A 15484-nucleotide genomic window follows, 5' to 3' on the forward strand; every position below is an offset into this window, starting at 1 on the left:
AATAAGCACGTGTCAAAGAAATACTACACTGCTATAATCATGAAAACCATGCACCTACAGGGATTTGGCTATGCTTAATCATTATTCATTAATGCGGATTATCTTGTCTATATGAACTCAACTAACTAATTTTACACTAAACATATGTAATAGTATTTATTCTTTTACGATTTATTATTTCTAATTATATTAATTTTATCATTCACTCTCGTATAATCATGTCTTATACAATTATACTAAGTAGGTACATTGTGTATTATTCTGTAGTTTCTTCCATAGACGATAGACGTAAATACAATATTATAGTATTATAATAGGTACTATTTAATTTATAGATGAAATAAAACAAATATGAATAAATATAAAATAATTTTTAATTTTTCAACTTAAGAGTAAGCAGTAAGTAGCACTCTATAAGTATTACTTAGAGTCCATGTTATCGATAAATTATATTCAGTAAAATAAATATTGATTTATATTTAATAAAATGTTCTATTTTAAGGGGTGTTTAAGGGGATTGGAAGTGGTGATTTTCTATCTTTTCAGTCTAACACACGTGCAACATAGGATTATAGACATGTTCTATTTCCAACGTAACGATTAATCTAGAGAAGTGATAAGAATTCTGAAAATAGATTTGAATTCGTCGTCAAGACTTCTTGAGATCGACTTTCCCACATTGTTGATTTTTTGATTTAAACTTCTCCAAAAATTGAAATTTGTCAATTTTAATTATTCTTTTTAATATATAGTTTTTATGATTTTAGGGGGATAATATCAAAAATGTGGGAAAGTCAATCTCAAGTAGACTTGACGACAAATTCAAATCTGTTTTCAGAATTCTTATCGCTTCACTATATTAATCGTTACGTTGGAAATAGAACACGTCTATAATCCTATGTTGCAAGTGTGTTAGACAAAGACAGAAAATCGCCACTTCCAATCCCCTTAACCGCAGGACTTTACTACAACGATTGTTTAAGCGATTAATATTTCCCTCTTAATTTGTATTATAAGTTATTATTATGTAATTTCAAAATCAAATAATTTTAATTACATTTTAAAACTATTTGTAATTTTTAAACAAATATATATATATATATATATAAATTAATCGAGTTATTTAAAAATATACATATTAATAAAGGTTTTTTTAAAATATAATAATTCTACTACCGATTCATTTTGTTGTATTTTATTATTCAACGTAATTAAGTATTTGATTTATAAAATCAAATAGGTACATTGAAATTAATAATTAGGAAAAGTATTTCTAAGCATTTAATTTTTTTTAAGTGTTTTTTTAAAAAAAATATTGTTAGGTCATGATTTAATATTTTTTCGGTCATCAACTTCCGAGTCCTAATAATTATAATAAAACAGTATACTATACATTACAATTTTATTATGATTTTACGAGTATAACGTGACTCGATGACACGTACTCTTGGGTCAATTACCCAACATCAAGTCCTGTATATAATATTATTATTAACATTTTATATTCAGACTATTCTGAGATATGCAAGAATTGTATTAATTTTACACATTTTTTATATGAATACTTTTTGGAGTAAATTGTGTTTTGTAAACTTATTGATTTTCCCAGACATATTTAGATTGTTTTTATTTAACTATAGGTTCCTAATTTAAATGGCACACATTAGTACATATTACATAATATATTTATATGATGACCAACTTGTTATGGCTGTATACGATTTTGATACATAGGTACAATATAAACATTTAACGTTAAGCATTGTAATAACAATTCTAATGTAATGCTACACTATGTAGTTTTATCTTTTAGATGCCATCTAACGACAAGCAAATAGTTTAATATAAACTGATTTTGATGGCATTATTTTCTATAGGAGTACTGCGGGAACGTAACCTGTGGAATTTATTTATTTTTTGATTCTTCAATCGCCAAAATAAATTATATTGTCTAAAAGTTTATTCCCAAATTCAATTCCATCAAACAATTTAAACTGAATGCAGGACCGGATTGGTTAGGCGAGCTACCGAGAAAATCTCGGTGGGCCGCTTAAAGTTCGGACTAGTCGTGTGAGTGTGAGTGAAAATAAATTCATGTTTAAAACTTTAAAATACGATTGGCCACCTATAAGCTCATAATAATTATAGACGTAATTTTGGGCTACTGAATATGTAAATGGACCGCTTATAGAAGTGAAAATCTCGATGGGCCGATACATACCAATCCGACCCTGACTGAATGTAATACTTTATATTATAACATTATAATGTTCTAGAATCGTAATAAGTCGCAGTGTCTTGGTTTTTATTGCACTACCCACCTGATCGGTAAACCACTTTGATTTCATAAATGTTCACTATTTATTTTTATTTTTCCATTATTATTTCTATAACTGAAAAATACCAAAAGTAGTTTATAATATAGATAAATAAGACATGGATAGGACAAAAACGTATTCATTTTATGGGTTAGTTTTGCGGTCCAACATCGATAAGAAATTGAGGCCGTTTGCTTATATTTTTATACGTATTTATATATATATGATTATATCTATATTCTATATAGATAATCAGAATATCGAAATAGGTATATTTTTTTTCCTCAATTCGTATAATTTCATTCTTCACCAATAAGACGTTATGTCCTATCCATAGATATATAAAACAACTAGATAGCCGACTATATATTACATTGCCATAAGAATGTTGAAGTCGGGCCGCCATATGCCAACAGGGCAATATTTACATAATAACTCAATAGATAAGACACTGATATCTGATAATAAATCAATATATATCAATAATATCAATCATGCGATTTTGAAAACATTGCCCTGTTGGCATATGGCGGTTGACTTCAATATTATCCTGTAGTCGGCTATCTAGTTGTTTTAAATGTCTATGCCTATCCATGTCTTTATTACCTATAATTATAATGGATAATTACACAAATCACACACTAACACATTTTATAGTATATTTATATATAGGTAGCTGACTATATGAAATACAATAAACTAGGGTTGACGGTATTGAAATTTGAAACCGGTATTGCGGTATTAGATTCGGTACCGGTATGAAACGGTATACCACAATACCGGTATATACCGAAAAACCGTAATACCGAAAAACACTGAAATGATATACTGAGGGAGTAAACATTTTTTAAAAAACATTATATTACGGTATGTTTTCCGGTATGCACCGGTATTACGGTATATCGTTGGAGCGGTATTTGTGCAAAAACCGGTATACCGGTTTTGATGGTATACCGAAAAAACCGTCAACCCTACAATAAACTATACGACATAGTATGTTAGTATTGAATATAAATCCTTTAGACGGTCAATGACTGCAAAAAATAACTTTGAGCATTATTTAAGATGCTAAATATAGTGTTTGTTAAACATTTAAGTCATTTTAAAACGGTATTAATATTAACCATTTGTACACTAATAGTTTGAGTTAATTAAATTAAAGATAATATACAGGTATTTGATTAAAAAAAAAAAGAAAAACTGAACAAGATTCTTTTAAACGTGTAATAGTGTAATATCACCTAGACCTAGGTACCTATATAATTATTTGGAATCCCCTGCAGTGTATGTATAATTTTCGATATATTAGTCTATATACGCTTACGCGGTCTTATAAAATTGTATCTCGTCATCTATGTAATCGACCGGAGAACCGTATGTAAAGACGCAAAGTGCATAAATTACGCGAACTTTGGAACCATCGCTCGTGCAATTTTCTTTATCCGGCGCTGTCCGGGTCTTGCTTTGTCTACGCGATCACGTGGTTTTCCCTCTTTTGATAAGCTACGGGTATAATTCGTGCGCACACCAGTTCCTTTTACATCCTTGGACAATTACACGGATATTTAACCCTACGCCCCTTAAGTTAAACGAAACTTCGACTGTTAATGGACTTTGAATTTTATACTCTCTAATTGGATATAATATAATGGCAGGTTATGCCTTCGTTGTACATAATTTTAAGGTCAGACTCATCTCGCTTAAAATTTGTAAGTAGAAAATATAGTTTCTTTTCCCGGTCCTTTCTTCAAACGCTGGTCCCGTATATGCACTCCATTATTATTATTGTTACTTTAATATACTCTCGTTCATTCTATGACCACCCGCTCGCCAAATCCGGTGTTATTAACGCGACGTGACGACGAGTCCGTAGGTAGGTATATTCTAGACTCGTTTCTGTACGTGAACTGACTTTTTTACGCTTCCTCATTGTACAAACGGGCATTGTTAATGACGGTGTAAATATTATATATTATATGAATTATTATTATTATTATTTTTTTTTACCGTCATTATAATGACACGCGGTGGAAATCCTTTTTAGTGAAAGAAACGGTAATACTCTTTAAATCCTTTTGGGGTAATTTATTATTTTCACGTCATGCTTAGGGCATTTTTTTCCACGTACATACCGTTAAAATTTGAAACGGATTTTGTGTTAATTTCAAGCATTCTGTGACGACCGACGGACCACATTAGTATGATATAATATACGACAGCGAATGAATTGGCTCAAATGTCAATAACACTAATCCAAACGCGGGTCAACAAACAGCCTGTGTAGCTGCAAAAGTGCATAGAAAATATAACTAGCTGTAAGGTTTCCACCGGTGTCCAGGGCTCGGTGCTTTTTAATGGGACAGTTCATTTTAGGTAATCGTTTATGCGGTTCTCCTTGGGGAATATTATAGCTTGCTCCCCGTTTGCGTGAGTAAAAAAATTAAACAAAATAAAATATTAGACCAGCTGATAGCATTGTCTAAGGTCACATGTCACATTGCGCAATGCTGATGTTGTGTATTTCCAGGTTTTCATAATGACGAAATCTCAGTCAAAAGAAGACCTTATTGGCTCTAAAGAGCAGCTGCGTGGAGATCGTAAATCATTCGTCTTACCGCCCGATTATGTGTTATCACCCACCGAAAAAAAGTTTCTGTTGCTCGCCGAACGAGGAGACTGCGCGTCTGTTCAGAGGTATGTAAATTACGCCATAGAAATTATTGGAATCCTAAGAAAACACTTGCCCTGGAATTTTCATTATACCGAATATAAAAGAAAACACTTTAATTCGAAGAAATATCCATAAATACTTGAACGTTTTCCTTCTTTCCGTTAATAATATTAATTAATTGTTAAAAAAAACTTCACCATTATTACACCGATCCTTGGAATGGTGCATTTTATCTCTATAAAATGTATTATATAATATGTTTTATTTATATCGAAATTAATAAGAAATTTCTGAAAATATACTTTCTATTTTCATTTTGTTTTTTTAAAATATAATATTTAGTTATAAATTATAATAGATATCGATGAAATAATAATTATAATTAATATCGTGTATTATGAGTACAAATTAATAAATGGCAGTGAAATAGTTGATAACTTAAAACCCTTAATACATTAAATTATTTTTATACCATATTCATTAATATGGTGTGTTGATTGTTTTACCACGGAGAGTGCCGAAATTGGGTAAAAACAAATTATAATATTTAATGTAGGATATTGGAGGAGCACAGAGGTCAGCCGGATATACTTAACATCGACTGCACGGACCCGTTGAACAGATCGGCATTGATAACAGCCATCGAAAATGAAAACATGGATTTGATACAGTTGTTGCTCAAATCCGGGATCAAGGTTAAAGATGCTTTGTTGCACGCTATCAAGGAAGAGTACGTGGAAGCGGTGGAACTTTTACTGGAATGGGAGGAAAAGATACACGTCGTTGGAGATCCTTACGTGAGTTTGCGTACAACTTAAGTCGAGTAGTGTCCTTAAAATACTCCACGTTACACACACATATTATCTATATGCAATATGCATTATGCATAATATATTATATTATTATGTGTTTACAGTCTTGGGAAGCAGTGGAATCGTCGGCTTCGACGTTTACGCCTGACATAACGCCACTGACACTTGCAGCTCACATGAACAACTATGAAATATTAAAGATCCTTTTGGACAGAGGTGCTACATTGCCCATGCCCCACGACGTCAGGTTCGTCCTACGCAAATTACAATATGATATATGTTTTTTGCAAACGTTTAATATTCATTAGTTAAAATTAAATTATATGACGCAAGTCATGAACGCCAAAAAACGCTCGTAGAATAGAATTAATTAATGGGTAGTATTATGCAAATGGGTTGATGCATAGTAAGTACATGGAAACGACTATACTACTACAGGGCGGCTACCTACGTTTCTACAAAATAACTGGCAATAGGTTTTTTTTTATGTTTGATACCTACTTTTATACATAAAAATGTTGCAATATTTTATATTTATTAAAACTATGGTATAGTTGATTTAAGTGGTAAGTAATGTTGAACCAAAGACTGTAATTAGTTGGTTGTGATATATATAGTTATTTTTGACATTGAATGTTTAGGAACTAAAATAGTATATAAATTATAAATTATATACATTAAAAAACTAAATCATTGTAATTTATATAATAGCAGTTTATAAGTTATAACCATAGCAGGAAAGTTTAAAATGAGAATACAATATTAGATTAAATGTGACGTGCAGTCATACGGGTTCGTAGATTTCGGTCACTCCGTATTAATTGTATATTTTAAAAAACCAAGTAAATCGAAAGGGAAAACATGATTAAAAAAACTAAATAGTTTTCTAGCTTTCGGTTGGAAAAAATAATTACCTATACAAATAGTATCGATAAAAAGTGTTGAGTAAAGTGCGAGAACAAAATGCAATAATGAAAAAAAATCATTCTCTTTTAGCTGTATTGAATTTTAAGCTGATACTAAAATAATATACAATAGGACAGGTATAAATTGTATAAATTCATAACTGGGTTTACCTATTAATAGGTTGAATAATTTTAAATATTTTTATATTCCTAAAAAAATGCTGCAACAAAATATTAAGAATGATGTTCAGTTATGTAAATGTAATTTATAAACAGTTAAAATATAATGCATGTTCTTAATAAATTATACTGATAAATTGCCATTTAGTGGTCGGCAAAAAGTTCATCGAACTATTACCTATCTACGTAAAGCATCACATTTTCGTTATTTTATGTTGTCATTAGATTTAGCTAAAGTTGCATACATTTATGTTGTACCTATCTGGCTATCTATGACTATATTAATTTATTATTTCAGATGTGGCTGTGATGAGTGTATCACGTCAAACACACATGATTCACTTCGGCACTCGCATTCAAGAATAAACGCATACAAAGCACTGACGTCTCCATCCCTGATAGCTCTATCATCAAGAGATCCCCTGCTGACCGCTTTCGAATTAAGTTGGGAGCTTCGCCGACTTAGCACCATGGAATCTGAATTCAGAAATGAATATAATGTGAGTTAGTTATAAATAGAGGTTAAGGGGTATATATAATATTACACGTTAATTTATGTACGCGTGTCGTTACTTATTATTAGAGTCCGGATTTGTATGCATTTACATATTTCTAATGAGTGTATGCATTTCAATGGGAGTAAGAAATGTGGACGATTTGTGATACAGATAATGCATAGAAAAAAGTTTATTTTGCATATAAATTAATATTTTAGAGATGGCTGCATATTTGAAAATGTTTGCATATTCAAGCATATTTTGTATAAAAGTTTATTAAGCCAATTATTTTGTTTCAATTTCACTGTAGAAATTATTACCTAGTTCATTACGTATTGTTGGGAGATAAATGTTATTCTCCGTATGATATATTTTTGGACAGTTTATGTTAAAATTATATCTTTGATTATATCTAGTTTATCACAAGTCGCAACACGGTCGCAATGCTGACTGGTTTTATTATTAGACTTATATTTCTGTGGAAAGATGGCAAAAGCTGATATGTACAATTTATGAAATAAAACGAGCTTAAAGGTTTAGATTGCAATGAAAATTACAATTTGGAATTAAATACATTCATTATTTTATGATTATAATCAATAATTTTGTATGAATTAAAATATTATGCCATAATACACAAATTAGTATTTCAAAAGTACTTAAGTCACAAATAAAGATATATCATTTTTTGCCAACATTTATTTTTTTAAATTATCAACATATCAACAAATAAAAATTATAAAAGACAAATAACCTTTTTTTAAAAACATATTATTATAGTAAACATAATTATTTTAGAATAAATCAACATATACTATAAAAAGTGAAGTAAAAACATACAATTTATCTTTTGAGTATATTGATCAATAAATGAAAACAATGAAATTAGCCCTTTATAAAACTTAACAATGTTAAATAATTAATATAAGATACAATAAAAGTGAAAAATAAAACAACTAATTATACTTGTATTTATTATTAATTACAAAATTATGTTTTTATTGGTTTAAATTGTTTTTTTTTTTTATAAAATGTCTTTATTTTGTATTTTTTTCATAAATATGTACAAAAGATATGGTATAAGTCGATTTAATACGTTTTTATTTTTTATTATTCTTAATTAAAGTATTTGTTTTATTTGTTGAATATATTTTTAAATAATTACTGTTCTTTAATAAATGTTTAAATTCAATGTCTATAATTAAAAAATTAAGTTTATATAATTTTGTTGAATCATTATTTATGGAAGAAATTAAAAAAAAAATATTAAAATGCATACATTTTTGGTATAAGAGCATATTTTTGCATATTATTAAAAAAAATAAGAGCATATCAACTATCAGGTGCATATTTTGAAGTTTTTTGAATGCATAAATGCATACTATTTTGGTCTTTTTGAGTGCATACAAATCCGGACTCTACTTATTATGTTATTTAATGTGTGTGTACCTACAGGAAATGAGGAACACTGTTCAGACATTTGCTACATCGCTGTTGGATCATGTGAGGACGTCGTACGAACTGGAGATAATGTTAAATCATAATCCAAAAGGTGATCCGTGGGAACCGGGAGAGAGACTGACCCTGGAACGTTTAAAATTGGCTATCAAATACAAACAGAAAGCGGTAATATTATTGACGGGGAATTAATATTTTAACAATAATAATAAAATTACAGTAAATACTATTTGTTATTTTTAAAAATATCTTATAACAACCATATAAATTAAAATTAGTTTCCATGTTTGATTTTAAGTTTAAAAAAAAAAAAAACACTAAATACACTCTCCTGAAAAAACTTGTAAGCACGTCATACCCCGCAAGCATTAAAAATGTTATTAAGAGCTTGGGCTGAAAATAAAAATAACAAACATGTATTATAATATTATCACCCACTGTGTATTATACAATATTGTGCTGACGTATATTTCTGCAGAATTTATTACAAGGATATTCCAACAACATCACCTAATAATTAATATTACTATTATTATGCGTTAGAACAAGGATATTTTTCTTTTGTTATTTTATCTAAAATAGGTACTGATGTACCTGACATTTATAACATAATAACATATCGATTACAAGTTGTAGCAGTTTCTCTAATAATAGACTAGGTATGCAAATTGGATGCAATAATACATTTATAGTGCTCTTAAAAATTATTAAAATTATAATAAATTGGTAGGTAATTTTTACTATTAAATATAATTATATTATTTAGCTGTAATATAATTTAATTATATAATTGATGCTAAAATTTTAAATAAAAATTACAAATTTTACAAAGAAAACAATACAACTATAGAAAACAACTTATTATTGTTGAATTAAAATATATTAAATAAAATGAAATGAAAAAAAATCAACTACAATGATTTATTTCCTTAAAAACAGAAAAGACATTATTTATAAAAAGGTGGGAAAGTGGGTGTTGCTTTGCTGTACACTAGGTTACAAGCGGGTCACTGTAATAGATGGTGTTAAATTAGAATTCAATGGTATACGAAAAACGATTCTGAGGGAAGACAGTTAGTCAGCCTATGAGATATAAGTATATAACTAAGTATAATATAATACGATGATATTATTGTGAATAAAGTAATTTGTTTACCTATTTACGTTGAACCTTATTTTAAATTAATCCTTAGCTTTAAAAGTTTAACTACAAAATCAATTTAAAATTTAAAATTTGATAAATTTTGTTAAAATTTTAACTTTAAATGCTCATAAAAAAATGTGTGCTTGCGGTGTATTTTTAATATTTTTAAACTGCTGCTGTAACAATATATCAGGGGCCTTGTATTTTCACGCTTTTTTACCCAACAAATAACATCATTATATTGACATTTGTAGAAAAAAATAACTACAAAATTAAAAACTGAAAATTTAGACAAAAATTTTGAAAATGTTGTCAAATTTAAGAATTTATATGGTGTAAATTGCATGTATCTATACAGTTATTCGTTTATGAATAACAACAAAATTAGAAAATCGTTTGAAAATTTGAACTTCAAACGTTCATAAAAATTTAATTTAATTCTCATGTAGACATTTTTTTTTTGATAACAATTAACAAACTTATGAGGAATCTTGAATTCAATGTACAAATCTTAGATTTAAAAAGAAAATGTACAAATTTCTAACTCAAAATAGTTTACACATTTTGTATTTTTTACGCCTTTTATCAAAATTCAAAATTTAAATGCTTATAAAAAAAAATTGTGAACATATATTTTTAATATTTTTCAATTATCATTGTAATGATATATAAGGAGCCTATGTATCACATTTTTGAGGATTTTAACACAACGAATAAAATATTATTGACATTTATAGAAAAAAAAAACTAAAAAAATTGGAAACCGAAAATGTCTGTAAAATTCTCAAAACCAGTCAAAATATTTTCAAAATGTTATTGTGTATAGAAAATGCAAATATAAACATTCAGTGAAAATTGCATGTGTCTACAGTAATTTCTTTTAGAGTAACACTAAAAACCAAAATAAATATTGTGTAAAAATTCCCGTTTTTCCTTAATTTTTGTTTGTTTTTCCCTGCGCTTTTGAAAATTATTGAGAATTTTAAATTTTTATCTCTCAAATGCACCAACTAGATTCACTTGCCTATCGAACAAGATACTGTAGTTAAAAAAATTCAAACGGTGATGACAGACAAAAAAAAACACACACCATTGTAAAATCGATACATTCATTGCTCAGCTCTGAACCTAAAATGTAAATATAAAATATATAGTTATCATTTATCAGGTATCACAATAACACTCATTAGTCATTACTAAGATACTGTTAAAAGGGCTGCAACTTGTTTGCGCACCATCTATAATTTTTACCTGAGAAATCGGAACTCGTTTGCGCACACGGTTATATTAAATGTACAACTGGTTTGCGCACACGAAAATAATTATATTTCATCTGTGTTAGCCACTGATAATCATCTATAAAGAGTAGTGAAATATTATATTAAAATTAAAATTAACACGCATTTTTAACTTGAACAAGTATTAAGAATTATTTATTAACAATAATTAATGAGCAAGTATTAACATGCATTTTTAACCTCACCTATGAATACATTCATAGACAGTCCTGAGCGGCTGAGCCCTTTAAGGGGGAAGGAAAATATTTGTAAGTAATTTAATAATTTACGTATTAATAAACAAATATTAATATGCAAGGTATTAAACTATTAAAGTCTAAAAGGTAACTAACTAACTAACTAACTATGTGTATGGTTACGGCTCAACTGATCCCAAACGAGTGGTAGTTTTGTGCCCACACAAGTTGTCTTTTCGGTATTTGTGCGCAAACCAGTACCACCCGTTAAAAGGATGCTCACCTGATTTTTTAGCGGTTTGATAGAGGCAATTTGAATGACATTTTGACAAATATTAAGATTTTAAATCTTAAGTAAATGCTAAATAAAATTAATTTAGATACAAGTGGAACCATGTTATAGTTATGTTGTCATTGTTTTTGGTGTTGTGGCATAGTTACAAGATTAAAAAGAAAAACGGTTTTGCTCGAAAATAAACTACTAACTATAAGTTACTGTCATAGTTAAGAAACCAAATGTGCCTATACATAAATATGACATAATTTGCTAAGTCGTAGTTTTTTTTTTTTTTTTATATTATTATTATTAAAAAAGTTATTATTGTTTAAGACCTATTATTTCTATATTTTTGAAACTTAATTTTTTTTATATTAACGATATAAAACTATTTAAAACGATACGATAAAGTAAATATTGAAATATTATTTCTGTATCTAACTGCTCTCTGTATTACATTTCTCAAAACTACGACTGTAGTGGTTCTTTTCCTTAGAAACGGTTTTTCAAAGTTTTTATGGGCACGTGTGTGTCTTCTAATAGGAAAATATTTCTGTACCTATATATCATTAAGTATAAAATGTATGTAAAATGTTTTAATTACCTATGGTTAGCTAGGTAAGTAGGTACGTATATCTTAAAATATAGTATTATAAATTGTAGTATAATAATTATTGTACAATAATTATTAATATTATATTAAAGTAAATAGGTAAATTAATAATAATTTTAGATTTTGAGCCGAGAGATGATTTTACAATAATTTATTGTCATGTGCGTGTTTATTTTTATTTTTATATTTTTATTTGTATATGTATATACACAAGAAGTAGAAAAAAAAAATTCTTTGATTTTTACCTTTGAGGGTGGTTTCTGATAACAAATTGATTCTAGTTGGTTGTATAGAGAATTCATTACAAATTCAAAGTAGTTTTAAAAAACGTCGGGAAAAATTAAAAAAAAAAATTAATTAAGAGTGAATTTTTAGGCAAAACAGGTTTTTTACAAAATCGATTTTGTTTTTTTGTTTGTAAAATTTGTGTTAGAAATTTATAAAAAATGTTCTTTTAATATCTAAGATTTTAAAATGTAATAAAAGATTCCTCATTAGTTTTTCATAATTTTATAATGGGTTTAATACAAATCAAATGCAATGCATTCCAATTTCCAATGTACTAATACTTTACAACTAAGTCTATATTAATTGTAATGTATAATATAGTTTGTAGCTCATCCAAACGTTCAACAATTGTTAGCCGCCATATGGTACGACGGTTTACCTGGTTTTCGTCGGAAAAGTATGGTCAGACAAATGATTGAAGTTGGGAAACTTGGTGCAATGTTCGCGATGTATGGTTCGATGTACATGCTAAATCCAGATTCAAAAATGGGCCAGCTAATGAAGAAACCGTTTATAAAATTCGTCTGCCATTCGTCTTCTTACGCATTTTTTTTAAGTATGTTAAAATATAAAGGTATAATGCTTACCAAAGTTAGAGATAACACTATGTATTAGTATTTCTATGGAATAAGTAATTACTACTAGGTATATATAATAAATATTTAAATTTTTTTTCACATTCAGTTGATGGTTTTATATGGCAGAACACAATAAGTTAATAGTTATAGTAAAAGTTAAAAGGTTGTCATACTGTGTCAATATTGCCAAACACACATAGGTACTACCTACTGAAATGTTTTAAGTTCCCAGAAAACCAAAAAAATGTATTAAATTGCTTGGTCAAATATATAATAAAAACTAGCTTTGCTGTATAAATCTCTGTACCTAATTGAAGTATCAAGTAGGTACCTACACCAGGTAGGTACTTCAATTGATCCAAATTTATATTTTTCTCAAAATATAATATACTTTTAACTATCACAAAGTTCCCGTTACTATAAAAATAAAATGTCGTTCCACCAGTATATTTAGTGTTGCCTTTAACTTTGGATACATTGTATACTGCATATTATATAATATATATAGTATTTAAATATATTATAAAGCATTCAGGCGTTCTCCGTAAAACTGCATCCATTTTGCACTAATATTGATTATGTTTGTATTATTTTATAATACAGCGTTACTAGCATTAGCATCTCAAAGAGCCGAGTTTTTAGCCCTGGAATGGATTGACACCGATTGGACGAAATCGATACTAGAAGAAATGACTAGAAAAGAAAGAGGATCTATACCCGGGCCTATAGAATGTGGTATCATATTGTACATCATAAGTGAGTTTATTTTCGTTTGTCATGAATATAAAAGATAAATATAAAATATATTATAATAGTACAGTTTTATATACGCTTGATACACATACCTACATACCTACTATTTAAAACGAACTAAAAAAGTATCGGTAGAGAGAAAATAATAATTATCCAAGGACGTGTATATATATAGATACTAGGAATAAAGAAAATTATTTTAGTGTCAAAACTTTTCGAATTTTGGATGGATTGAAATATGAAGTTACACTTGTGCAAAATATACCGTTAATGTGCATCTAAAATGTCTGCTACAGGTTTAATATGGCGAGAAGCGCACTCGCTGTACTCGGACGGTCTGGTGGACTATGTAGCTGACTTATGGAACATAGTAGACTTCATAACCAACGTATTCTATATGGTGTGGATAAGTTTGCGGTTTTCGTCCTGGTACATTGTTCAGGTAAGTTTGTCAATTAATTTACTGCAAACGAGCTTAAGGAAAGTTAGGTGGGTATAGGTATATTGAATATAGATTTTTAAATTTAATATGTGCAAAATACTTTGAACCGGAAAATTATTGTTGTCATGCATCTCTACCTATAATAGTGGTTTACCCATTTTTTTTGCAAGAAAGAAAAAAACTTTATACGTGTATAGAATTTCAAGTTTATCTATATTTATATTTATTAGTTATTCCATTAGGGTATTATATGTACATTTGTCCTGAAGCTAAACATATGTAAGTATCACAGCAGTCATGCAAATCGTATTAAAGTTTTAAAACGTCGACGAATAAATTCATATTTTTAAAGTATAAAATAACGAATCCGTAAAAATTCCATCCTGGGAATACGCGTTAGAGCAATATATAAATATGTCTAAAACAGAAAACAAAAAGCTTTCTCATCTGCAATCATTACGAAACACACCGCATATTCGTCGGGTAAGTAAAAAAAAATAAAATTCTTGGCTTTTTAAAAATGTTTTTTTAGTGTATAATTTTTGATACTTTAATAAATAATAATTTTTTTTAAACACATATCACTTGGAATAATTGAACAATATTTACCCATTTCATTTTGTTGACAAAAATTAAAATATTTGTAGACTTGGAGACAATGAATGGGGAAAAAATGTCAAAAAAAAGTTGCCCAGTGTTTGATTTTTAATAATAAACATTTTTAATCAATTTTATGCAATTTCTCGTGTAGTTTATATAAAATTGTTGTTATTATTTCTACTTGTTTGAGTTGGTACCTAACATTCGCTTACTATGGCTACTAATTATGTTAATTAATCGTTCTTTACAGCACACTTTTTACAGATACCTTAATTGTACAATACCTACCTATATGTATTATATTTGTAATTTATTTTAATTTAATATATCCTGTGGTCAGTAGTCTTACTATTATTCCTTAAGAGGACGTGATACCCGCATGTGTTGTTTCCGTTTTACAAGTGCGTAACATAGCAAATTTTACGCTCAGCAGAACACGTGTAGCTTCGTTAGTTAAAAAATTAGAGCGAATTG

General features: G+C 28.4%; 1 protein-coding gene across 1 annotated transcript in view; it reads left to right on the forward strand.

Moving 5' to 3' along the window:
* Positions 1–4663: 4663 nt before the first annotated feature.
* The window catches only part of LOC100571950 (transient receptor potential protein), a 31123-nt gene continuing 20302 nt past the window's right edge, over positions 4664–15484 (forward strand). Inside the window, exons 1-9 of the mRNA XM_003240255.4 lie at positions 4664–4745; positions 4846–5012; positions 5546–5786; positions 5906–6048; positions 7185–7386; positions 8839–9009; positions 12959–13193; positions 13819–13971; positions 14265–14410. Coding sequence (XP_003240303.1) covers positions 4855–5012; positions 5546–5786; positions 5906–6048; positions 7185–7386; positions 8839–9009; positions 12959–13193; positions 13819–13971; positions 14265–14410 — 1449 coding nt within the window. The 5' untranslated portion in view covers positions 4664–4745; positions 4846–4854. The remainder of the gene's footprint in view (positions 4746–4845; positions 5013–5545; positions 5787–5905; positions 6049–7184; positions 7387–8838; positions 9010–12958; positions 13194–13818; positions 13972–14264; positions 14411–15484) is intronic.

The sequence above is a fragment of the Acyrthosiphon pisum genome, chromosome A1 (assembly GCF_005508785.2).
Source record: "Acyrthosiphon pisum isolate AL4f chromosome A1, pea_aphid_22Mar2018_4r6ur, whole genome shotgun sequence".
NCBI lineage: Eukaryota > Metazoa > Arthropoda > Insecta > Hemiptera > Aphididae > Acyrthosiphon > Acyrthosiphon pisum.